Source organism: Ixodes scapularis, unplaced genomic scaffold (assembly GCF_016920785.2).
Source record: "Ixodes scapularis isolate PalLabHiFi unplaced genomic scaffold, ASM1692078v2 PGA_scaffold7__128_contigs__length_106722199, whole genome shotgun sequence".
NCBI lineage: Eukaryota > Metazoa > Arthropoda > Arachnida > Ixodida > Ixodidae > Ixodes > Ixodes scapularis.
The window spans coordinates 21,164,612-21,189,456 of NW_024609882.1; the positions used below are offsets into that span (position 1 = coordinate 21,164,612).

The 24,845-nt window shown below is 46.9% G+C and overlaps 2 protein-coding genes across 5 annotated transcripts; one reads left to right on the forward strand and one right to left on the reverse strand.

The window, feature by feature from the left end:
* The first annotated feature begins 207 nt into the window (after positions 1 to 207).
* On the forward strand, positions 208 to 5,623 carry LOC121833251 (heat shock protein beta-1-like). 4 transcript variants are annotated; one of them, XM_042286387.1, is made up of 4 exons: positions 208 to 367; positions 2,324 to 2,515; positions 3,656 to 3,814; positions 5,061 to 5,623. In XM_042286387.1, exons 2-4 carry the CDS (start codon positions 2,333 to 2,335, stop codon positions 5,259 to 5,261), a joined length of 543 nt encoding a protein of 180 aa, XP_042142321.1. In that variant the 5' UTR covers positions 208 to 367; positions 2,324 to 2,332; the 3' UTR covers positions 5,262 to 5,623. The 4 variants fall into 4 exon arrangements, with proteins under 4 accessions (XP_042142321.1, XP_042142323.1, XP_042142320.1 ...); XM_042286389.1 differs by lacking the exon at positions 208 to 367 and adding an exon at positions 562 to 682; XM_042286386.1 differs by lacking the exon at positions 208 to 367 and adding an exon at positions 848 to 1,064.
* A 3,707-nt stretch (positions 5,624 to 9,330) lies between these two features.
* On the reverse strand, positions 9,331 to 21,454 carry LOC121833250 (gametocyte-specific factor 1 homolog). The gene is made up of 10 exons (XM_042286385.1): positions 21,321 to 21,454; positions 20,909 to 21,023; positions 19,355 to 19,478; positions 15,570 to 15,659; positions 13,423 to 13,549; positions 12,566 to 12,662; positions 11,331 to 11,373; positions 11,085 to 11,189; positions 10,350 to 10,494; positions 9,331 to 9,755 (listed from the first exon to the last, which is right to left on the reverse strand). Exons 2-9 carry the CDS (start codon positions 21,014 to 21,016, stop codon positions 10,400 to 10,402), a joined length of 789 nt encoding a protein of 262 aa, XP_042142319.1. The 5' UTR covers positions 21,017 to 21,023; positions 21,321 to 21,454; the 3' UTR covers positions 9,331 to 9,755; positions 10,350 to 10,399.
* Positions 21,455 to 24,845: the final 3,391 nt, after the last annotated feature.

Consider the following 24,845-nt stretch of genomic DNA (forward strand, 5'->3'; position numbering starts at 1 on the left):
GAGCCATCTTTGGCGATTCTGGAGCGACGCGTACGGGAGCGCCGCCCTTCTTTCCCATTCCGGGGCCGATATTTGCGTTCGATGTCGGAACCGGCAGACCGGCTACGCCGGCCTCCTCGACCTTGCCGAGTGGGCCGACAAACCAAACATTGGGGGATCGCCATGGCGACGACGGCGCGCCCCACCGGCGCATGCGCGTAGGTTCGCCCGCCCTTTCCGACGTTAGCCCTCGCGTTCTTTTTAATGAGTCAGGCGAGCGGATCGTAGTGGCGTTGTTCGGGAAGTTTCTGCACTCGCGTCTATTAAAGCGCCAGTGACGCCGAGTTGCGCCAGTAGGTCTACCGGACGTGGATAGCCCGTTGTTCAAGTAAGTCGCCTTCCTGTCGCGCGTTTTGTCTGCCGGCTCCGGCGCGGAAGAGTGGGACAGGTGCCCGATAGAGACAAATTGAGACCGATAGTGTGGGGCGGGACGCGATTTTGCCGACGTCCCCTGGCGCGGTCGCGAGACGTGCGGTCGCCGGCAGGGCGTCTGACCCCGGAGTAAAGATAGGACGCTGCTATTCTAGTCGGTCTCTTCGAGACAAGCGCGATTTCCAGGAACGCCGGACGAATAAGCGGCGCCCGACGTATCGGGTGTCAAATTCCTTCCGGATACAGCTGCCAAGCTGCATTTTTATCGAGGGTCTGTATTGCTGTTATGTTGTTTTTGGAGAGCAGACACGTTGCTGCTGACGGTGTAATTTGTGGGTAGACTGACGCGTTTTCCTCTCAAGGGTCGGGTAAAGCCCCTGGCTTTAGGGGTCGGGCGGTTTCTTGCGCCGCCTGCCGAGGAAGTCTTTGAGGACACCGGGTTTTCTTGCTCGCGTGATTTGATTCCCCCTTTGCATAACACGATAACAGGCTCTTGACACTTACCTGACTCTCTATCAAACGCCTGACTGTGCATCCTGTTCATAAGTGAGTTTTTATCATTTCTTTGGGAAGAATTTGAGTGGCAAGGTGAGCTCCGTCGACTCATCGTCAACCTGCCTAGAGTCGAGTGTTGTGGCTGTGCACCTCCCTCCGTAAGTTACCTCTAACGCTGTGGCTGTGTCGTACCTTTAAACGGCAGTTTCTCGCTCACTGGGATAGACGTTAACTATGAAATGTCATCGAGTCATATATGTGACAGATCGAATCATTTTAAATCGTGACCTTTATCAGTAGAATAGTGGGAACTTTATATGCGGTGCATAAACCCTGGCATTGCTCGAGGATGGGTTCCAGCCACTGGTTCCAGCTGCCGCTTTGTTGTCCACTCCAAAAAAGAAAAAAATAATCAAAAGAACCCGAGCGGTAGTGACTTCCATTGTCCACTGCGTGCTCTGGAAACTCGTTCTGGTGCTTCATCCAGGAGCTGTAATCGTAAATGATTGATGGGATCGAGTTTGGCTCTTTGACGTCCGTCGAGGCCACTTGACCAGCCCACACAGAATATCGCCCACCAGAATTGCGGGGTGCGAGACGGACGCACCCATATATGGGCCTTGTCTGCTCTTGATGGCGAAAAGAAGTGACACTGCGTGACTGCATCTCCTGATCTCTTTTGCGCGGTCGAGTTTAGACGAGGGGTGGGGGGAGCATTGCTTCCGTTTGAGAAATTTCGCGCCGTCGCCAACGCGGTACACCTCCGCAGTTCCGTCTCCAAAACGCCAGCTTGCCACGGGCAGCGGTTCGTGTTTGCCGCTCATCTTATTGATAGAGCTGTAGCGGAGTTTGTCTCTCGCGGACTCCGTGATGACGGCAGTCGGACCAGTGGGCGCACTGCAGTGCATGGCGCCTGTCGTTAACCCGTGTCGCAACGCCGCTGCTGTGCTCTTGCCCAACTGCTCGTTGCTCACGGAAATGGGGTAATCTCCCCCCTGCGCCGTCGAGCGTCTCGCTGGCGCCAGCTTTCCCGGTCGGCCGCCTGGGGTTTTGACGACACCTGGGCGATAAAATCGCGGATCGAACACCGCGGCGCACGACGTTTGAGGTGTGGGCTTTGGTGATGGGAGGCAGTGGGCGCCGCACATTAGGAGGCCCCGCCGCTTGTACCATGTGAAGCGTACTGTCGCGCTGCTGCAACACCACCTGATGGCCAAGCCAAGGTGCCCAGTGTTCGGTGTCTTAGAAGGCTATTGTGGGGCACAGAATTCGGCACTGCAGCAAGTTGCTTAGACATGAGGAAGATACATAGAAAGGGGGGACGGACAACGAAGACTTCCAATCCTGGACAGCAAGTTGCTGTCCAGGATTTGTTGGCTGCCGTCGGCCAGTGATTCAGAAACCTTCGTGTGCGCAGATCATCACCATGGCTCCCGAGCGGCGTGTACCCATCCAGAAGTCCGAGCTCAGCATCCTGGACAACGAGTTCAGCTCGATCCGGGAACGTTTCGAGGCCGAGATGAAGAAGATGGAGGAGGAGATGTCCCGCTTCCGCTCCCAGTTGCTGGACCACGAGCGGGACTTCTTCTCCAGGGCCCCTGGCTCGCAGGTGAGGGGCCATGGACGTTTGCAGAACCAACACCACCTAGAAGAACCGAAGTCCCTGAACGGCCTTCCCTACCGCCACATAACATTGTCACGCAAGGACGGTGCCAGTTCTGCAATACACTGATCTTACAGCCAGTTTCATTACTCCACCGCTGCCGCCATGCATTGCGAGGTCTGTAGTCTTTATGCACACGCAGCAACCATGCTGAGGAAGAGCACGGGGCGGCACAAGTTCCCTCAAGCAGTGGCGCTAGCTTCCTAGTAACTACAGATATGGCGGCATCACATACGCATGGAACTTTCAGTGAGAACAGTCTATTGGACCCAAGCCCGACGCAGTGACCATAGTGGGTGACAGGTTGAGAACCCAATAGATACTATGCTTCCAGCATGTGCTTGTTGCTTTCCAGCAAGCTTTGGGTGTGTGACGAGGTGTTGTCAAAGGCAGAAAGCTCGCGCTCGAGGCAGAGCATATACTGATTTCTTCACCTGTCGTCGGGTGCAGACACGAGGCCCAACCAAATGCTGACACAGCAGTTATGTCCAATCTTTCTGCACCCTATCTCACCATGATGACATCAAGAGTCTACACTCCGTTTGACCAAGTTTGACCGCAGCCAGCGCTACCATTCGTTGGAGCCAATCAAGTAGTGGCGAACGTGCATTGTCACGGCGCTTGTAGTTTTTGTCGGTTTCCTATCATATGGGCTGAGCCAATCGCGCATTGAAAAAAGCGCAGGATTGCAACATGTTTTCCGTGCAGGATTGGTTTGGTTGGGAATAGCAAACGGCATTGGGAGTGCCGTGATGATGCACTTTTGGCACTACTCGACTGGCTCTATCGGATCGTATAGTGTCGGCTGCGGGCAGACTTGAAGTGAAAAAAAGTACAGTGCGCAGACTTTAGTTCCCGAGCCCGACGCATTAATTGGACGACGTCCGGCCGAACGCCGACGCAGCAGTCATGTCCTCCAGTCTGTGTCCACGCTCAGTCTCGTTGTGATGGCATCAAATTCTAGTGCACAAGCTTTCATTATTTTGGGTGGCGTTAAGGTGACCCCTCCGCACGCCCATTGCTTGGGCAAAACCATCTATCTGCCCCTGCATCGTCCAAGCCCCGACAGTAGCTCTCTGGTTGCAGACTGGCCTTGGTACGGGCAGCAAGACGTGGCTGGACGGCATGAACTCGCCCCTGATCCAGGATGCCGAGGACGGCAGCAAGCAGCTCAAGCTCCGCTTCGACGTTTCCCAGTATGTTCCGGAGGAGATCGTCGTAAAGACCGTGGACAACCGGCTCCAGGTACGCCTCTTGCGCTTACGCATTCTGCTACTGCGCTTTGCTTGCCTACGTTGGTGTGGTCTGTAGGTGAGGCTGCCTTTCGCCAGCAAACCGTGGTAGGTGTCAGCAAACATTGCGTACGGTCACCTTCACAGTGATTGGGCTCCCTTTTCTTGGGTATGATTCTGGTCGTTGCGAGAGAGCTGGCCAAGCTGAGCAATTTGTACCGTGTCCTTGTGCAACAACATCTCAGCACTAAGGGTGGGGAAGGACAGTCGATTATAGCACTCATAATTGGTTCCAATGATGTGGCAGCCAGAGTTGTTTGAATTAATTACATTTTTATTTACAGAAGATTACTCTGGCGGGCCTCCAGTCAAAAAGCTGCCATGAGATAACTTGACTGGGTCACGGGCCCTAATGCAAAACAAGTACAACAATGTTGCAGAAATATAAGAATGAAAGAGTAGGAAATAGAAAAACATTCACAACGTTCCTTATACAATAATTATAGACTTCCGCCTAACAAGTAAGGCGTGCACCCAAAAAAGAGTAAAGCACAACAAGGTAAAAAAGTTCTACAGCATGTAGTGAAATGAAAAGCAAGAAACATACAACGCACCATACACAGAAATTCCGTCTAAATAGAACACATACAGCTCAGCTGTATAGACGCTTTGCAGCAGCTCTGCATGGGCGCCGCCATAACTGACCTTCAGTTTTTGTTCCCCCTTATTGCGTTTACTTCACTTCATTATTGCCATAGCAGGCCAGGTTATTGACATCTTAGATTTTATTCTGTCTTTCTCCCCAGCATTGGCCTTTGTGGAGGCTCACCACGCCAATTTCAGTGGCTCGGTATCTCGGTAAAACAAGAGAAGGTCAGCAATGGCGGCTGTATTCTGGCGCGTGTGTAAAGCGTCTATATGATGGTCAGGGAATATATATGTTTTCTACCTGATATCTATTTAGTAGGTATCTATTCAATAGGTTTGAAAACTCCTCAAGTTGTTGTTTTTGCCCTCCCCTCTTTAACTGCAAGGGCATGTGATGTCGGAGTTAAAAGATGGAGGGCATGTGGGAAGGGAGGACGCCAGGAAAAGTGGAGAAAGAAAGAGAGATAGAGAGGTGACATAAGAGAAGTAGGGTAGGTTGTTCTAGCGGGAATGCTGAGCTGGTTCCCTGTAGTGGAAAATGCAAGGTGTTGATCGGTCTTTTAATAACTCTGCCGACTGATGTCATGTGTGCATTTGTGCTGGCCACGCAGGTCCACGCCAAGCACGAGGAGAAGTCCGAGAACCGCTCGGTGTACCGCGAGTACAACCGGGAGTTCCTGCTGCCCAAGGGCACCAACCCAGAGCAGATCCGCTCATCGCTCTCCAAGGATGGCATCCTGACGATAGAGGCGCCCCTGCCAGCACTCGAGGCGCCCAACCGGGAGCGCACAATCCCCATCGACAAAAAGTAGACTGCGCCCTTTTCGGTCGATGCATGCCTGCCGCTTTCGGAGCTTCCTTGGCAGCTATAGGCCTTTTCTAGTGACCTTTCCGTGTTTTTTTTCTTTCCTCGTCTAAGAGGTGCCTTTCTCGCGAGCCTGTTTTAGCTCACTCCGGGACCATAGTTTGGATTGTACACCGCAACTGCTTTCCGGCCAGCACGTGAGTGTCCTAGGTGGCAGAACTGCTTCTGGCCCCCGAGCCGCTTGTCGTCTTCGTTGTGCGACGGGCCTCCTCCGCCCGCAGCGGCGAAAGGCCAGTTGGTACGACACGTCGCCACGCAGCTGTTGAAAGCCTGTGTGTGCAGAGAATAAAAATTTCTGTTGACCCCCTCGCCCTCTGTTCTTCCGACTGGTGCACCTAGTGTCCTGTTCTGCCCGTGCATCAAAAGTGGTCCCAAAGTGTCAACAAATGATACGAAAGTCGAAGTGTCGTGTTGTTGGATGTCCCGAGTCTGGGGTGGTTGGACATAGACGTTCTGGAAACGAAAGCACGAGACTATGTGAGAGTCGCTGTCATCGCGACGTCCCAACTCCTAGCTGCCGAGGCTTCTATAGACTTGAGCTGGAGGGCGACCTGCAGCAGAACAGGCATGACACTGCAAAGACGTTATCGAGCAGAAATTAAGGAAGCACTTTTTAGGATGCAGTAAATGCCAGTCGGAGAGGGGAGGCACTCACTTGATCGAATGACGTTTTAGCGAACGCCCACGTTTCATCGAACGACACTTTAGCGAATAGTCGGCGGCGTTTTCGGGTGGGCCAAGTGAGTTCATATTTTTGTAATGAGTTGCCGTAGACTGTCGCCGCGAAGCGGCGTAAAGCGCAGCGCAACGGATGGGTTAACGCGCGCCCCCGTTATTCGCTAAAACGACCATTCGCTCAAATGTCGCCGTTCGCTAAAATGTCATTCGCTCTTGTGATATGGACCCGTCGGAGAGGAGTTCCAGGTACCATAGCCATACTGTGCCGCCAAGCCTGTTTTTGCTTTCGAGGTGTTTGGCTAGATATGTGGTGTGTCCTGCAGCTCATGGACCTTGCATGCTTTGTATAGGTATTCAATGTGGTGGCCTTGCTGCTGAGCACATACGACCCTGGTCGGTGTGCTGACATGCTGACCCTGGTCAGTGTGCTCAAATTTGTTTGGCTATACATGTGAAGCGGATAGGTGACTGAGATGCTAATGTAGAAAACTAACATGTTGATTTTTAAGTGTTACAGAGTGAAAAAAAAATTTATATTTTAATGCACTTGGCTTTTTATCGTTAAAACTGCATGATGCACGAACACGCCGATTAGAACCATGCAGTAGCAGCAGCACCAGGCCCGACAATTCCTGCCACCATCTCCACCGCCACCCACGCTCTGGTTCTTCCTTAGTGCGCGAGCGACGGGCTGGAGTTGCGAATATATTTTCCACCATTGAATTCGTTTTTCTTAGCAAGAAGTACGACTGACCACCAGAGTCCAGCATTGTGCGGTGATGCATAAAACCCCTTCATGTTTTAAAAGTAGCGCAAGCCTCAAGGTGCGTCGCTGACCCCCGTGCGTGCGTACTGAACAATGTCTGCACGTGTGGCTCGGCCCTCAGGTTGCTCAGACCGTCGAAAAAGTGCAACTCACTGCTCAAAATAAAAGCAAAACGAAGAAGCCGGCTGGTTGGGTGGACAAAAACCGTGCGCTCCGAGTGCAGTATGCAGTATGGGAGGGCCCCTGAAAAGGGACCAAGCAGGGAAAAAAAGTTTCGAGTGACGTCCGAAGGCGTGGTCAACAGGGAAATACTTGGTTACAGAGAGTTCTCACGCTCCTGCGTGAGAACTCTTTCCAGTGCCCACCGCGCACGGTAGGTGCTCGAAGTGCTTGCCGCGCAAAACAAAGCTACACCGACCGGCGGACCGCGGGAGGTGAACGAGGGTCGGAAAGCTATTGCCGCTCGAAGGGGATCTTTCCCGCCATCCCTACACAGGGGAAAAGAGGAGATCTCCATGATCGTGCCATCAGGCAATTGCATCAGGCCACAGATACCGGCCTTTTACTTTTCTCCGCATTTTCTCGGAGTTGCCGCGTCGCCCGCGGTTTCCTGACACTTTGCTTTACTTCGCAATTTTAGAGCGCAGCTTTAGGCGCCCGTTTCCGGCTTGAGCGGCGTCGCCGTAACCGCGCGGTGCATTTAGGTAAATTTCCCCGCTAAATCTAGCGGAAAAATTTCCCCGTTATATCTAGCGGAAAAACTTCCTCGCTAGATTTAGTGGAAAAAATTTTCCGCTAAATCTAGCGAAAAATTCTCTGGGGGGTCACGTGACCCCCCAGGACACGTGACCTTCAGTACCAGACAATCGGCTTGCCGGCCTTGCTCATAGATGGCGACAACCTTTCCAGCCTTTCCATTCTGCTTTTTACCAGAGTGGAAAGGCTGAATTTCTCTAGGCGTCGCCCTAGATGTCGTCCTAGAAGTTGTCCTTGAGGTCGTCCCAGACGTCATCCTTGAGGTCTTCCGAGAGGTTGTCCTCGAGGTCGTCCTAGAAGTCATTCTTGAGGTCGTCCTCGAGGGCATCCTAGAAGTCATTCTTGAGGTTGTCCTCGAAATTGTCCCAGAAGTCGTCCTGGACGTTGTCCTCGAAATCGTCCTAGAAGTTTTCCTTGAGGTCGTCCGAAGGTTGTCCTATGGTGTCGTCTAGATGCCGTCCTCACGGTCGTCTTAAAAGTCGTCCTTGAGCTCGTCCTTAGCCGTCGTCATTGAGGTCGTCCAAGAAGTTGTCCGACCATAGTACAGCTTTGCTGGTCTTCCTTCACCAGAGTAAAAAGGCAGAAAAGTTGTTTTTTCTGGAATTTCACGGACAAAGGTTGTGCCGCGATTCGGTGGGTGGGGAAATGGTTTACGCGAGAAGCCCTTCTTGAGCGAGGGACTGCCTACAGATGTAGCATATTGAGGGAATAAAGTATCCCAACTCCCAAGGCAAAAGGCCTTAGCAGCGACACAGGTTAGCAAGGGAGATAGCACTGCAGCCTGTGTTCAAGCGCAGCTTTCACGGTGGCCATCGGAGAAATCAAAGAATCGCGGCATTCTAGCCTGTATTTCTGCGCCTGGTTTTCGAAACGCCATTTGACGTTCTTCGTGAGCCAGCCTATGTTCAGGCAGGCACCCTATTAAAGGGTGCCCACCTGAACATAACAGTCCGAGCTTACAACTATAAGCTCACCGTTTCACCCTCTTTTCAAAAAGAGCCATAAAAACGGGAACATGCCGAAATAAGAAAAGGGAATCACCGGTGAATGTTTACCACCGAAGGACAAGCGTGTCCACCAATAATAAAGCTTTTCTTTTTATTTTTAAGAATGCATTGTTGTAACTTTTCACAGGAACGATGCTGCGCAGAGAAATTTCCCAGGAATGCATCCATGATTAAAATGCACCTTCATTAAAAATGAAAGCGTTCTACATGTAGGCACCCGATTTTTCACTGCATTTTACATAGACTCCTTAGATCGATGCCGCCGTATAGCCACTATTGGATCAGATTGTGTCAACATCTCGATTGTTTCGCGACAGAAATTGACGTATGGTATAGGTAGTCATAATAAGCTGTCTATGAACTGTAAAATCTCGACAATGGTTGTTTTTGCTATTTTAATTTTTTTTTAACCCCCCCCCCCCCTTTATTTTTATGTTTACAATTCTCTGTAATGCCAAATTAGAGCACAGCTCTTGAGGAGGAGGAGGGGAGGGTATGAAGGGAAAAGTTTCAACCCCCAAAGCCCCCCCCCCCCCCCCCCCCCTTTACCTACGCCACTGCTGGCGATGTTATAATAGTGTGGCATTTTTGCAAGTAAAGCGAGAGTACAGGCGAGCTGGACGAAGACAAACAGTAACGCAGGAGCAGGAGTTATGCGACGTCCATCCCCCTTAAAAATGATAGACACTTTGAAGTCCACGTGGTTGGAAGTGAATAGAAATCATAGACTCGCCCTACTACACAGGATATTCATTAGTCAGTCAGAAGAGCCCTAACAATGAATAAAGTGACAACTTGAGAAGACAAAGTTTAAGATGTGAAAACTTTTCCTGTGCATTTCCTGTGCAGCAGTCTTTATTTGGACGTAAAGCACACTAGAACTGGTTTATAAGTCGATTTGAAAGAATAAAATTGGCGACCCTGCCTTCTTTCATTTCAGCATAGCTTGGCAAACAGCGAAGTGCGTGACAGCTCTCACTCCACAGGTATACATTCGACTGTGCATCGGTGCATACAGACGCTCAGATTTGTTCGCCAGCATCGTAGCTTTCGCCATGTGCCAAGTTATACTGAAATGGATTATAGTGGTTTATCGACAAATTCAGTTCATTTGGTTACAAATTTCTAAAAAGAAAAGGCAAATATGGGGTGGCTCCTTCCATGATGTCAACAAAGAATGGGGATGGATGAATCTGCCATAACATGACGCTTGTAACATTCCTTTGTGTCTCGTCTGAAACGAAGAGCAGAAAAAAAAAAAGGAATGCAATTAGTGCACAAGCTTGACACTGCTTAAAACACTTCACAGCAATGCAGGCAGGACACGCATTTATAGACCCAATTCTTCCCATTGCATTACTCGGTAAGACAAGGCAATCAGGTTAAACCCTGTATGAGCCTAGGCAGATGGCAACATAGGTGCAGAGAACAAGTAGGCCATCCATTAAATGACAGGCAATACAACGATAGGTTCCACAGCAGCAGTCCCAACTTGGGCATGCAAAAGCTTAATTCCATTTTCTTTTCCCTATTCAAGAAATTTATACTTTCCGGCTACTACAGAACGCGGTTACATGGTCTTCGCTTAGCTCAAACACGTGAGAGTCTGTATAACTTTTGTTTCACTATAAGTCAGAGTGCAGTCACAGGCCACTAGGGGATGGGGGAAGGGAGGGGAGAATGGCACTATGCATATTGGTTAAAACGTAGGAGTGATAAAGAGATGGAACACCATCCATTCGTCTGCTTCACTTGTCCATTGTCTTTTGGTGCTTTAATTCGTTCCACTCTTCAAAACTGTTTGCAAAAGCAGATTCAACCAACCGACCTTGACGATCCAAATTTAGCTTCACGGACTCGTGGGTGCAGAATTGGGCATCAGTCCCTGAACACTCGACGTCCACGACCGAGGCCCATCAGCCTCATGCCGGCGCTCAGGCCGTCGGTGCCGTTTTCACTCGGCGTTGTCGAAGCTACGAATTGGGACAAAAACGCAGATTGTTAGAGGACCACCTTGTCACACACGCGCTATGCGAAAAGTGTCGCCCCGTACGGGCCTCCCTGCTGATAACCAGATCCGCCCCTAGAGACCTAAAAGTGAGTGGCCCTAATGTCCTTTATTTATATACTTTGGAAAATCCAGAAGACTGTAGTCTGCTGCAGGTTCAAAAAAGTGGGGTGAAACCCTCCCACAAAGCCCTCCTCTTCCCACTTTCACAGAGAGAATACTGGAAAGAAGGCGAGTAGAGAGGACGAAACCACCAATCGTGACGAGCAGAGTGCTTTGAGCCAAGGGGCTTTTCCCCCATCCTAACCCTAAGCTGATTGTACGTCTTTCCAGCGTTTGTCACCAAGGTGGAAAATGCCGAGTCACTGGGCTGTAGACGCAGCAACCGACATTCTGCGGAGAAAAGATACTGCCCAGGCAGAGTGGGTATATAGATGTTGAGATGTCCACCAGTATAGTACCAGACCTTCACCGGTGCCAAGCAGCCCAGTCAAAGTGCAAACGTGGAAATATTCGTGCAAACAGACGGGAGACACCGATTTGGGGACCACGCACCTGGTCTAGCCACGGAGCAACCGCGTCCCATGCCCATCCTGTAGAGGGCAGCCTTGTTGACGTCGTCGTCCGACTCATCGTCGCTTCCTTCGTCGCTGTCCGAATCTGCAAGCGCGAGAAACCGACCTGTGACCCACGGCGTACCGAAGCCTAAAGCATGCCTGGACTCTGCGGTGCACACTGATTGCAGTGAACTGCACCAGATAGAGTATCGTCTGCCTCGGATGGAAAGCGACCGCTTCTTACCTCGTCCAGCAGGTGTCGGTACGGGTGTCTTTGAAAGATAAATCTGGACGGGAGGAAAAGGAAAAAGAATTATCAGGAACTTGACCGGCGCAAAATTAAGGAGTTCATAGATAACTGATCTACACGGGAGATCTATTCGCAACTCCAGCCCGCCGACGAACCAAGAACCAGAGGAGCAGGAACGGCGGCAGAAACAGCGGCAGGGACTGTCGTCCTTGGTGCTGCTGTTAGCTCATGGTTTTGGTCAGCGCCTTTGTGCATCACGCAGTTTTAACGGAAAAACTAAGTGTGATACAATAGGAATTGTGTTCCGCTTCGCAATTACGCTGCACAAAGGTACTGGGATGTCCCACGTAATTGGAAACTTTTCGTAGATTGCACATGTTGTGGATTTTGGCTCCTGTGGTCGCCAGCTCAATGATGGCAAAAACTCACGCTAGAAGTGCAAATCTCTTGCGCACGATCTACGAAAAGTCTATTCTTTCCCGAAAATAAAAGAGAGCTGCTCGCTCAACAGTATGTCGAGCGAATGACGATGGGAAAAATCACGAACCCACTGGGAGTGGGTTCACGTTTTTCGTGCTGAATGGCCATGACACGGAACATGACAATTTGTTCCAAACACGCAAGAAAAAAAAAAAAGAAAAATTACACACACTTGTTCTCAGGTATTAAAAATACTAATAAAAAAAATTATTGGATTCATTTTCGGCGGGTCCGAGTAAGCCAGCAGTTTGTGAACAGTGCTTAGAACGGACAGTTTTGGTGACTAAAACCGCGACGGTCTGCAGCGAGTTGTGAGCCTCTAACACTGAAACGTCAACATCTTCTTCCCTCCCTCCCCCCTCTCTCTCTCTCTCTCTCTCTCTCTCTCTCTCTCTCTCTCTCTCTCCCCCCCCCCCCCCCCCCCCCGGATGATGTCATAAAAGCGTTGTGTCGTTGCCTTCTGCGATCCCGCCGGTGGCGGACCCTGCGGACGCCCGTTCCTCTTTAGGATGCTCTGCAGCCGGACGGCTGATAGAAACCGAAGCAGATATGAAACAGCGCGCACCGGCGATTGTTGCGCACGCTCACCTCACCCCCTCCCCGCATTTTTACGACCACCCGCCACGATTGTGCCGGTTTCTGCGACACTATCTGTTTGCCACTTCGGGATAGCTTTCGACGCGAGGGCGGGACGGGACGGTAAACTCGGCTGCACATGCCGGGAGGCACCGTGGCAGAAGAAAACGCACCTTGGGCTCTGTCCGCGGCTGACGTGGAATGGGTAGCGAGCTCGAGGCCGGCGAGTCCAGGTCCCTCGGCTTCATGCTCTCTGGGACCACCTCGTCGCTGTAACAAAATTCATACGTGTCTCAATTTTATTGTTTTTTTTTTTTTTGTTTTTATTGCACTAAAATTTTTTTTTTACGCGGAATTTGTTTGTTGTATTTTTATTTTGCTTATGTCGAGCGCACGTTCGTTTCATTTTGTTTGCTTACGTCGAGTACTTATATACAGCAATGTGTCATTAATATGGACACCTCCGTTTTCCCCCCAAAAGTCGTCCATAATGTGAGTTGTCTATAATAATGAGACAAAAACGCACCTATTTTCCCGGCGTGTCCCATAAAAAGGTTTCCATATGAAAAGTATTCACTGGAAGCCATTGCTCTGTGCACGGCTGCCGAGTGCGTGCCGACGGCGAGCTTCCACGGATCTTTTGTAAACCAGATTCCGCACCATCGAGACTGCCAGTCTTAGCAGCCGATTAATGCGAGCTCATTCCGAGCATGTGCTCCGAACAGCGCACTCAAATATGACATCCAGTGAATACCCCCTATAGTGGAGTATCCCTATTAAAGGGGTCTTTACAAATGAGACACGCCTGTATATGTATTTTGGCTGGCTGCTTGGCCCTACGCACAAGCAGGACACTGTCTTTCTACGCCAGCACTATTGTCCTTGTAGTTTTGTTATCGGAATAAAGTGTTATTATTATTATTTGTAACAAAAATAAATAATAAATAATTTACTTATTTCACCGCTTGACGGCTGAATGAGGTTTGCTGTTAACACGCAACCGGCATTCCCAAACGACTTGTGCACTTACACCTTACTGTGCAGCGATGCGTAATAGTGCCTCCTCTCCGCCGGAAGCATCCGCTGAACATTCATGAAGATTGGAGTGACCGCCGGTTCCGCGATCTTGTCTTCTAGTGTTGCGGCGACGCTAACATCTACAAACAAGAAAAAAGCAAAAAAAAAAAAAAAGAGCTCGAACAACTTTCAAAATTTTAAACCTCTCTCTCTCTCTCCTGCACGCCAGATACAGCGACAATTACTAGGCGTTGGGCTGCCTATTTGAGTTTGGCCCTAAAAACAGAATAAAAGATTGTCTATAGTGCACAAAAAAGAAAAAGTATTCACAAAGAAACAAGCAATCGGCAAAACTGGCAGATTTATGTCAAAACACTCGAAGCAAATAGGCTGATGTGGACAGCTCCAAAAGTTGGACATATTAGGCACGCACACTTACACTCGGCGTCAACTATTTTGTGCTCTGTTGTCGAGGCTAGCTGAGCTTCCACAGCGCTGCAGTCTCATACCGCTGAGAGCATGCACACCCGACTTCCTCTTGCATTTGTACTCTCTCATGCACGTCGCCTTCCCAGCATGGAGCATCACGAAAGCTATGCTAACCTTGGCAACGTAGCAACAAGTAGTAGATGCCAAGTATAGGGACACTTCGGTGTACCTCATGGCATCAATAAGGCCTTTCCGAAATTTTTGTTAATTAATCCTCCATCGAGATCCACCATTTCCCCTCGGTGTCAACCTAGAGCAGGAGGCTGCAGACGTCTTTACTCCATCTCGAAAGTTTGGAGCAACACCATCAAAAGCGCTGGAACAATGCAATCCTGTACGACGCTGTTTGCATGGGCAGTCACGTGAAGAAAACAGACAAAAGCAGGGATGGGCAGTATATCAAATACAAGTATTTGAAATATGTATTTCAAATACTTTGTATATTTTGCACTTGTATTTAATTACAAATTGGGTAATGTATTTGACGTGTGTATTTAAATACTAAAACGTGGGTATTTCAGATACAATTGTAAATAAATACAATTTTGTGGGCGAAAATACATTACATGCACTGTCCAGAGCAGGAAGAAAACTACGTTCTGCACCGTATGCACTGTCTCTCAATCAAGTGCGAGTGTTTAGTGACTTTGTGGTTACGGTCCTAGTCCAGGGCAAGAATAGTGATGAAATCGATGTTCACAGGCAGACTGGCTGAATAAGTGCCTGTGACAACTTGTGATGCTTTCCAGCCTGATATCCATCCATATTTTTGCTTGGAACATTCTAAATGCGAGGGGTCGTCCATATTTTCGTAACTGGTGCGAATTGCAACAATAAAAAATTCTCTAGCTAGTGCTGCGCGTCTTGGTCGTCTCGTTTCTTTGTTGGTCTATACCAAAAAGTAATCGACAAAAAAAGGTGCTTGAAACTATATACTTTTTTCACCTATTACGTACGTCCAAGCTGATTACATTTTTTTTTTTTTTATTATATTTCTATTACGTTACTAGAGCCTCGCACACCAACTCCCGAGCGTGCGATGCAAAATTAAAATGAGACACCCAGAAACCCGTTGCAAGTGCCCTGAAGTTGCTGATGCAAATTTTGAGGAATGTATTTGGAAAAGTATTTGGAGGAGACCAAATACATTTGGTTGTATTTGTATCTTGTACTTAAATGTTTTTTGGAAATGTAATTAGATTTGTAATTAAATACATTTTTGACTAAATACTTGTATTTGTATTTCGATACATATTAGCATGGATTTTGCCCGTCCCTGGACCAAAGTCACACGGTCGAGCACATTCCAGACCATAACTGTGGCGGCATAACGATGACATTCGCCGTTGTTTCCTGCTCTGTTCCCCCAAGACCAAGAGGCAAGTTGACTTTGTGCACACTCCAGTTGACGACCATACCTGGCTTGTATTGATGCCACATTAACTGCCATTGTGGCAACACTGCCGTTAAATGTGCATCAAGAAAAAACAAAAAAATCTGCACCATCAAATTTGTTTTTTGGGGCGCAAGAACAGTTCAAATGACCGCCGGCATTGTGTTGTGACGTCACATACAAGCCGTGTACTATGGCCTTCACACTATAGTCTATTTCTATGCCATTCTAAACCCGTTCAAAAAATAAATGTGATAGGGTGTTCAAGCCATACCAACCTTCGTCCCAGTTTTCTTCCGCGTGAACGGGTTCACCAGACTGGTAGGGAGGCACCGACACATCTCCGGTTGGCTTGGAAGTTTCAGTCACTGCCGGAGAGAACATGTTCGCGAATGAGTGGCAGGGAACGAAGGTCAGGCACAGCGAATTCTCGCACCACTGACCAAGCAGAGTCCAGCAAAACTCCTTGTTTACACCCATTTTCGGAAGAAGCAGCTGAGACATCCCCAGATCACCAAAATCTTTCCAACTACCACAGTAAAGAAAACCGAACAAGAAATTCCAAATTTGTTTTTCTTTTTAAAAAGCCTTTTTTTTTTTTTTTTTTATAAATGCGTAGAAGCATGGCTAAGAAAAAAATAATGGGAGATAAACTAAGTTGACTCCAATATCCTACAAAGAAATTTATGGTAAGCAAGTGTTCCAAAACGAGTTTAGCATGCCAATTAGAGGGCAGCATATATAGAATGGGCACGTAATGTGCGATGACAAAGCAGCCAAGTGCATATGGCGCGTTTGGGGGAAAACAAAAGCATGTGGTGCGTTTGGGGGCAAACAAACGCAGGAAGAGTGCAAGGAGCAGACGAACTTGCACGCCGTGTAAACCCAAAACTACAACATCAAAAATATTTTCTAGAAATGGCGAAAACCAAAAGTAAACGCCAGAGTACAAAGAATCCGACGTTAAACCTAACTATAGATGTTATACAGTAAACTTGCTTTGATTTCACATCAATTCATTCAATTTTTGTTTCATGCAATTATGTTTATGTTTCAAATACGTGGCGAGCACCCATACATTTCTAAGGTTGCTCACCTACAAATACAAACAATCATCTTTATTTACTTTCTTTGAAAAAGATACAATATAAAGCCCACATAAGCCAATAATGGCTTGTGCGTGGGTCGCGACGGGAGCCTCAGCCTTTTATTGCATAGATAACTAAAGGTAACAAAGCATACCAATATAAGTATAAATTACTGCAGTTCCGCGTTCTTTCACAGCTTATATTAATTCCTCTAACTTGATGAGTAAATATGTAAAACCGGTCCAATCATGCTGAATTCGTATTTACATATCGTGAAGGATACTAGAATTCGTGACTTACAAGGTAATTCTTATGACTGAAGAGAAAAGAGAACCTTTTATATTATGTGTTTCTATTTATTCCTGTTACATTTTACGGGTTTTTTTTTTTTCCCTTGTTCAATTATCCATCTTTTTGCTCATTTTTTTATTCTAGGGGATTTTATTTTATGTAGCTCATCCTGCAATGTATTACAAAGCTTAGGTATGTGATATTGCCTTGTGGCCTCTCCACATTTTGTCCTTATAATGGTTCAACAAATTTTTTATTTGGTCTTAATGTCCTTTCTTTTTCATTTTCCTGCCAATGTTTGCTGTTGAAAAAAATGTTTTCAAATAATATCATACTTCATTTGATCTCTGAAACGTAACTTTCTATTTCTTTATGCATATAATTCGAGAGATCAGTTTCTTCGCTTCGGTAACCAATATTCCTAACTATCCTTTTTTTAATCAATTCTATCTTTAGTAGTAAATACTTGGCCCAATGACCAGTTCTGATCATGCATTTTTATTGGAAATCCATATGTAATAATTTACCACCGAGAGGATGCATACTGGTCTATAAGTTAGGAATTTATTTTTCTCACTATTCTTGTATATAGGCCCACCGACGGATGTTTTAAGCTTTTTTGGGACGATGCCGCTAGAGAATATACAATTATACAACTGTAATAATGCAGGTTTCATTATATCGATGTGGTATTTAATGTCTCTAGCCCTAATTTGATTCAACCCTGTTGCTTTATTAGTCTAAATGTTTTACAATTTCAATTAGGACAGTGTCATTCATATTGGGGAAAAATATTGAATCCCTATTTCTTATTTGATTTGGTTGCCTTTCCACTGCCATACAGCATAGAATTTCAATTGACCGCACACATTCTGTATTAAAACTATTTGCTCCTGTAAACCGTGTTCGGGACCGAAGTTTGTTTGAATACTGCCTTCAATCGTTTTTTGTTTTTTCGTTGCAACAGTTGGTTTACTAAGGGCCAGCATTGTGCTGTATCCTTTGTCTCAGAGAATTTATTCCAGTAATAATTTCTTTTGGTTAATCTTATTAATGACATAACTTTATTCCTAATTATTCTGTGATTTCCTTTGTACTTATTATTAGGAAATTGTTTCAGCAGTTGCCAAGCTTTTTTTTTTTCTTTGATCAGGTCATCAATTTCTTCAGTTATCCATTGATTTTGTTGTTTACGTTTTTTCCGTACTGCCTTTCCATAAATATCTTTGAATATATTAACAATATTATCATATAATTTTTAGGTTTCGTTCTTCAACGTTCCAGTCTATTTGTTGGATATATTTATCGACTATCTTATTATTTACAAATGAGCCTTCGATAGCTTTATTACTGTTTTGAATAAAATCTGCAATAGTTATTGCCACAAAATAATGGTCAGCCACTTTTTCAGAAATGACTTGTCCTTCGAGCTTCCGTTCTTTAGACCATATGTGTATTTGATCAATACACAACTATGTTAGTTTCTCGCCTATTTCTTCCCTTGTGAATTGATATATTGACTCCAGTCCCACTTGTGGCATGTTATCTAGGTAAATATTTATCATTAAACTGGGTTTTGTGATGTCTAGATTAATATCCTTTAGAACTATTAAGTCTGTGTCTTCGTTTTCATTTAGCCATTTGTTCATATCACCTAAAAATTGTTTACATTTCTAAGTGGTGCTCGATATGATCCTAGTATAGAAGTTTTCTTTCCGTAGTCTTCAATTTCAATGTGAAATACAACTGCTTACGTGTTCCTTGAAGGCTCAATAGACTGTGTTCATAGTTTTATCCTCTTGATTCGCATCAAACGGCACCCATGACCCGCTTACAATTGGCATATACCGTATTTACTCAAGTAATAGCCACACTATTCATGAACAATGTCCTTGAGTCTACTTTCCCGCAGAGCACATATACAGCCAATCATCACGTTGTGCATATATAGCAGAGCGAATAACTAGATTAAGAACACGATTCTTCATACAAATGCAATCTTCACAGATTGTATCTTCGAGCGAAGACGTTATTTCTGTCCTATGAACCGCTGGAATCATGCTGTCGATCGTGGTGATTGGCAAACCGTGTACTCCGTGGAAAAGCGAACTCTCAGGTTTTCTTCGTAAACAGTGCGGCTATTACTCGAATAAATATGGTAGCCATATAGAACAGATCACTCTGAGCACTATCCCCAACATGTTTTGTGACATATGTAGCTTTCGACAGCGTATTAATGCCAATGTTTTGCTTTAATGTTTTATTTTTATCGTCTTTTTGCATCTATGTTTATGATGTTTTTATATTAGCTCAAGAGGAGCTGGAAAGTGCACTGCCAAGGAGATGTCAAGCTGTTCGCGGAGACTGAAAAGTTTGAATGCATTTGAACACATCCAAACATTGAGCCGGAGACAAAAGCAGCTGCTTTACGCCTACCCACTAATCATCCAACCAGAGCTCAGGGTTTCGATGTCCCTGCGTCCTCTCGTTTTCCCCTCACCCTCAATTTCTACTCACTCTTTGAGACTCTCGGGATATCCACCCGTAAAGGGACAGCCTTCCCACCGAAGTATCACACTGTCCTCTCGTTGGCGCCCGCATGTAGTTACAGTACTGAAGCGACGAGAGCGCCATGACAAGTGTTTGAAATCACACTCCCCACAAGGTAGAAGAGGCCAACTCACCAGTAAGGAATCTTTCCACCGTGGTGTTCAGGGGACACGTGTGCATGTGGTGGTAAAATTCGCTGGCGGGGACCATGTGCTCGGCAGAGTAGGGGCACGGCTTTAAGTCCATCTCGGGATGAGCCTAGGACAGGAAAAAGTGCACATAAAGATACTGTGCCCGAATAAGTGCTGTCAGTGTAACTAGAACAACTTGGTTGGGAAACTCGTCTTTGAAATGAAGGCCCTTCACCTCCACCAAAACTGAGCCACTACGAGCTAGGTTCGACTGCATCACCGCCCTCTGGCACCCGGTAGATTCTGTTAGTTAGTTTGTAGGCGTTTGGTTAGTTGGGGGCGCATAACCCCTTTTGAGATAAGAGGCTTGGCAAAAGGTCACTTTGCCATCATAGGCGAGATTTCTGCCTTTTTTGGCCTTTTCTCACTTTCTTCGGTGCATTTTTTTAATTGGGCAGCTCTTGAGGAAGACGCAGCACGGCACGACTGTACCTTCTTCGTTCTGGCGTGTGAAGTTCCCGAAGTGGCCGCCGCGGCAGGAGCAGCGGCCACTTGAAGGGCAACTCCGCTTCATTTTTGTTCTTGAAAAAACAATGCAGTCCTCTTTAGTATTACCTAGGAAGACCACACGTCAAATATTACAACCTAGTTTTGTCTAAATGTTTCTTAAACGGTTTGGCAAACTTTGGAACGCGCCAAGTTGCCGAAATTGGCAGACTCTAGCGGGCAAATTGATGCGCCAACAGCGCAGTGAAAGCTATGGTGTTGGCATTGCCAAGATTGAGCTAAACATGGTAAACATTGCTATTTTATGTGTTTTTACTCCTCCGGGCAAGAGTAACAGCTGATGTCAGCAGAGTGTCTTTTCAGCGCTCAGTGGTGTCCATGTGATTGGCGTAACCCACCTGCGCAGTGCGCTTCTCAGCCTTGGAACCCGTCTCGCTGTCTGTGATTATTGTCTCTTGGAGTTTAGTGCGCACTATGTGCGCCAACTGATGCCACAGTTGTGCAGACGTCATCAGATATCATGGACACGAAATCATGGTGAAGACTGCGGTGCAGGCGACACTTTCGCCTTGCACACACCTGCCCCAATGGTAACCCGCACCCATCCCACCCGTCGCAGCGTAGAGGATCACATAGAGGAGTCAAAGTTTCAATTTCTGCTAACATTAAAAGTAAGATTTCATAAAATATATCCCATCTTTTGCGAAGCAAATGACGTAGTGCTTTTTATTATTGCCTTTTAAGGAGAAATCACTCATAATACCAAAACTTTTTAATTGAGCTGAGTTGCCCTTGAAGCACATGTTGGAGCCAATTCAAAAGGTGGCAGTTTCCCAACCGAGTTGTAGTAATGTCTAGTGTTGCACCCATGAATGCCAATGTCTGACCACGGTATCAACACCCAAATCGATGACAGGGAGGGGCGTTGGCTGAAGTATGACTCGGATTTAAAAGCCACGCATACAATGCAGTTTAGGATTCTCCAATCCCAACGGACGGCACGGTAGTTCGAAAGCTAAGATGTATGGCGTCAATAACGATGCCACATACCTTTCGACACTTGGTGATGTGAATTTGCAAGCGGCCGCTTTTAACCTGGTGCGCCGCGTTGTACGGGCAGGTGACCAAGGGCTCGCGCCTGGTTGTAAAGGTCGCCATAGTGAATCTGAAACAAGGAAAACGCTAGTCATGATTAGACATTCAAGCTGGGGCTGGTGCCCGAAACCAGTCCCCACTTCGGTGAGACAGACACTTGCGGGTATTAAGTGTAAATATTCTAGAAGATTCTGGACGTCCCAAGTTGACCAAAGGTTTCAGAGAAGCGAAGACTGCACGGTAGAAGGCGGGATAGCACCTTCGTTCGCGCAACATGTGCGGAATCAAACGTTATTTTTCTTTTCTCGCTGCAAATACGTCAGCGCTGCTAAGCGTGAATACAAGTTCGGAAGACACCGAAAAATACCTGAAGCAAAACAAGGAGACAGTTCCGCTGAATCGAGTAAAAAATGCGGCTAACGTAGTGGCTTCTTTGACGTACGAGCAATACGAACTTCCAGAGAAAAAAATAAGAAAAGTACAGAATGAATAGATGGATACTAATGTAGAGAATGTAGAAGAGCAGTAGGGGAGCGCCACTGGGGAGCGCTACACCGTTCCTTTCGGGCGGCAACTTGCGCCGCCTAGCCTACGACATTGACTCACTCTTTTAAATTTTGTCCTAGACTTTTTCACCCAGTTAACCGGTTATTAACATGTTTTTCTAGACATGTCACCCTTTTCCAAAGAAACAAACAAAACGAAATTAAAAAAATATATATATGAAGGCTTCTGAGCCTTCATATATATACTGAGCTGCAAACGGTACAAAGGTGCTTATCGTATTTATTGTAACTGTTTCTCTTACCATTCTTTTCATATCACCTCGTTCTTTGTGCACGACTTCTATTTCTGTCCCCTGGATTGTACAATTACTGCATTCCTGGGCCTGCTTCGCTACTTCTGAGTTGGGAGCTTTCTTTTTAACGTTTAGCCCATGCGCGTTTTTTTTTTGTTTTTTTTTTCGTTTGATGTTTTTGAGTTTTTGTGCAGTTTTGCGTAATTCGCCTGCGCTCTCGCTGCAATTTTGTTGATTCAAACCTTATCTTTGTAAATTTCATTTCATTTCATTTATTTGGCTCAAGAGTGTTGGGACAAGAGCAAAAAGGCCGATTTTATCATTTGTCATCTCGGCTCTTCAATCCCCGTTACACTTTTCCCCTCAGCCTCCCAGGCGACATTTTTTTACGGAGAAAAAGAAAATATATCGGGGTAATGCTTCGCCCGTGACCTGTGGCGTCACTAGAAAAGAGGGGGGGGGGGGGGGGGGGGGGGGGGGGGGGGGTTCGCGGCGGGCCACGGTTTTGGGTGCCGGCAAGGAGGATAGAAGGGTAGGTAAGGGCATGACGCCAGCCGCGTAGCCTCCACAAGCCATGCTTCCTTGACGCCTCGCCTCTCAGGCCAACGTGACCGCATCACGTGACCGCAGCTAGCCTTCGTTTAGCTATGGGTCGGTTGCAAGTCAAGAAGGTAGGTGAAGGTCCTCCCACAAGCGTGATGCGCCCGTTTCATTTCTCTCCGCAGTCAAAAAAAGAGTTCACTGGAAACGCTCCTTGCAAGTCGTATTTGTTTCCATCGGAGGGAGAAAACTCTAATCTCCATCTCGTGGCTTCCACAATGCTAAGTCAAAGTCGAAAGATAAAGCAAATATGTACAGAAAGGCAAGACCCTCCTCGCGCGTTGGCCGCGACGTCACGGAAACGATGGGACGCTATTGGATACGGAGGTGGCGGAGGGATATATGATTCCCTTCGAGGGTCATTTGCTTACACCACAGGCTAGCCTTCGATCTGATATAAAACCTACCGGACGGAGCGCGCGCAAGCATGCAAGGAATCCTTCTTCAATCAACCATCCATCTCACACGTGACATGTCACGCACACCGATTGCCGGAGAGATCTACGGTCACGTTGGCCACAACATCGTTTAAACTTTTTACGGCTAGGCTTTACTAATATTGTAACGTGCCCCCTCCTGGTACTTCTAACCTCCTTGAACGCCGCTGACCCTAGTGACGCCACTGCCCGTGACGTCACATTTGTCAGTGACGTCAGATCCCCATGCATACCTTTCCCCCAACCACAGATCAGCCAGATTTTCTCTCCCTTACCTATTTCTGCAGAAATCGTGCTCTAAAATTGTCTCCAATGACGACCCCCTTCCCCCCAATGAATCCCGGACAAAAGCTCACCGGACAAAAGCTCACCCATTTTTTCACAGACCCGGACAAAAGCTCACCAAGAGAAAATTTCATGTTGGTCTTACCACGAGTGCGGACAATTTAGGTGCATGCGTGCGACACTAAAATGCAACGATAAATTAAATGTGGCAGGCGCGTGGTTTGTTCATTAGAGTAGAAACGGGTTTAATTATCGATTGGTTAGAAGTGAATCCAGTCCCTTACTAGCTCCAGCAGCCTTGGTAGATCTCGGTGTACCGGAACCCCTCGAAAATATTTTTCAGACGATTCTGCAGGTGCAGAGTGGGGTAGAAAATACTCAAATACATAAAATAGTCAATATTTCTTTATTCATGCTTTTTTGATGGGATGCGGAACTTGATCTCAGATATATAGAGAACGGATATTTCGAAACATCTGTGGGGTGAAGGATGGCAACTTCAAAGCGAAGTATAACAAACTATCCTCACCAAAATACATAGTTAAATCAAACTGAAGTAAAACAATGTCAGTGATGTAAGGGACATTAAATGAATTGTAAAAACAATTGCCACTGCAAGCAACGGGTAGCGCTGCGCTCACGCACACCTTGTGTACTGATCAGGATTACGTGCTATCGACTAGAAATTACCGCGAATAAAAAGTAACTGTGACTAGTTATTTCACAAAGTAATTTACACGCTCTCTCGATGATTTTATTTATGCCAAGCGCCTACATATTAAGATGCAGCCGCCTGCGTTCATGGCAAAGAATATCCAGGATGTCCACCGCTTGAACTTCAATGTCGCGCTCGGTGAACATTCAAAAGCGCTAGACCGAGCAGTCGCTCATTCGAAGTGGACGCTCTCAGGTATGTTTTCAACCGTCGTAGTGAAGAGAACGAGCGCTCAGCTTCCGTCGTTGTTACGGGCAGGGTCGCTAAGATCTTGAGGAGACGATGGACGTTCTGGAATAGGGCCTCCGGACAGAGGGCGACCGCCTGTAGCACTGACGTGACGGGCGTTTCAAGTTTCTCTTTCTTTCATTGGACGCCTAAAATTTCCCTATTTTTGGCGAAGTTTTTCTCACTTTGCGAAATTTCCCTCCATCGAGACACCCATCTCGATGGTCGCTCACGAATGCGATGAAGTCCGTCTTGCTTTCTGCTTTTCATGTCGAGGTGGCATTCGATGCAATTCGTTATTAGATTAATCTTTTCGTTGCGCGGAACATCAGAAACTCTGAAGGGCCTTCATATTCACTACACGCAAGGGTATATTCAAGTTCGTTTCCACGTTCGGCCTGTGGTTTGCGTGTTTGTGTGTGGTGTGTGATGTCATTTATCCGAGTGACGGAACGACGAGTTCGGACTGACGACTTCCAATTGTCCCGAGGATATGCCGCTGCTGCCTTTGGACGACAGTGCAAGATAAAGCGGCCTAGCAAAAATAAGACTCTCCTTCCTTCGGCATCTTGTTATGTAGCACGATTTTGTTAAACCTTTAATACATAATAGGTTTTGGTTTTGAGATTGTTCAAAATTACCCTCGCCCTATATATGGGCCCCTAGTGTTTGTGCGAGGACAATTGCTCTAATTTTTCAGCGTCAAGAATTTTTTTTTTTTTTGCTGCTTAATTTTTTGTGACATTATAGCCTGCCGGTAAGAGCTGCAGGCGGCGCCAGTTGAGTGAGAGCCCAAAGTTATACCCTGCCTCGGTGTAACTTGGCAAA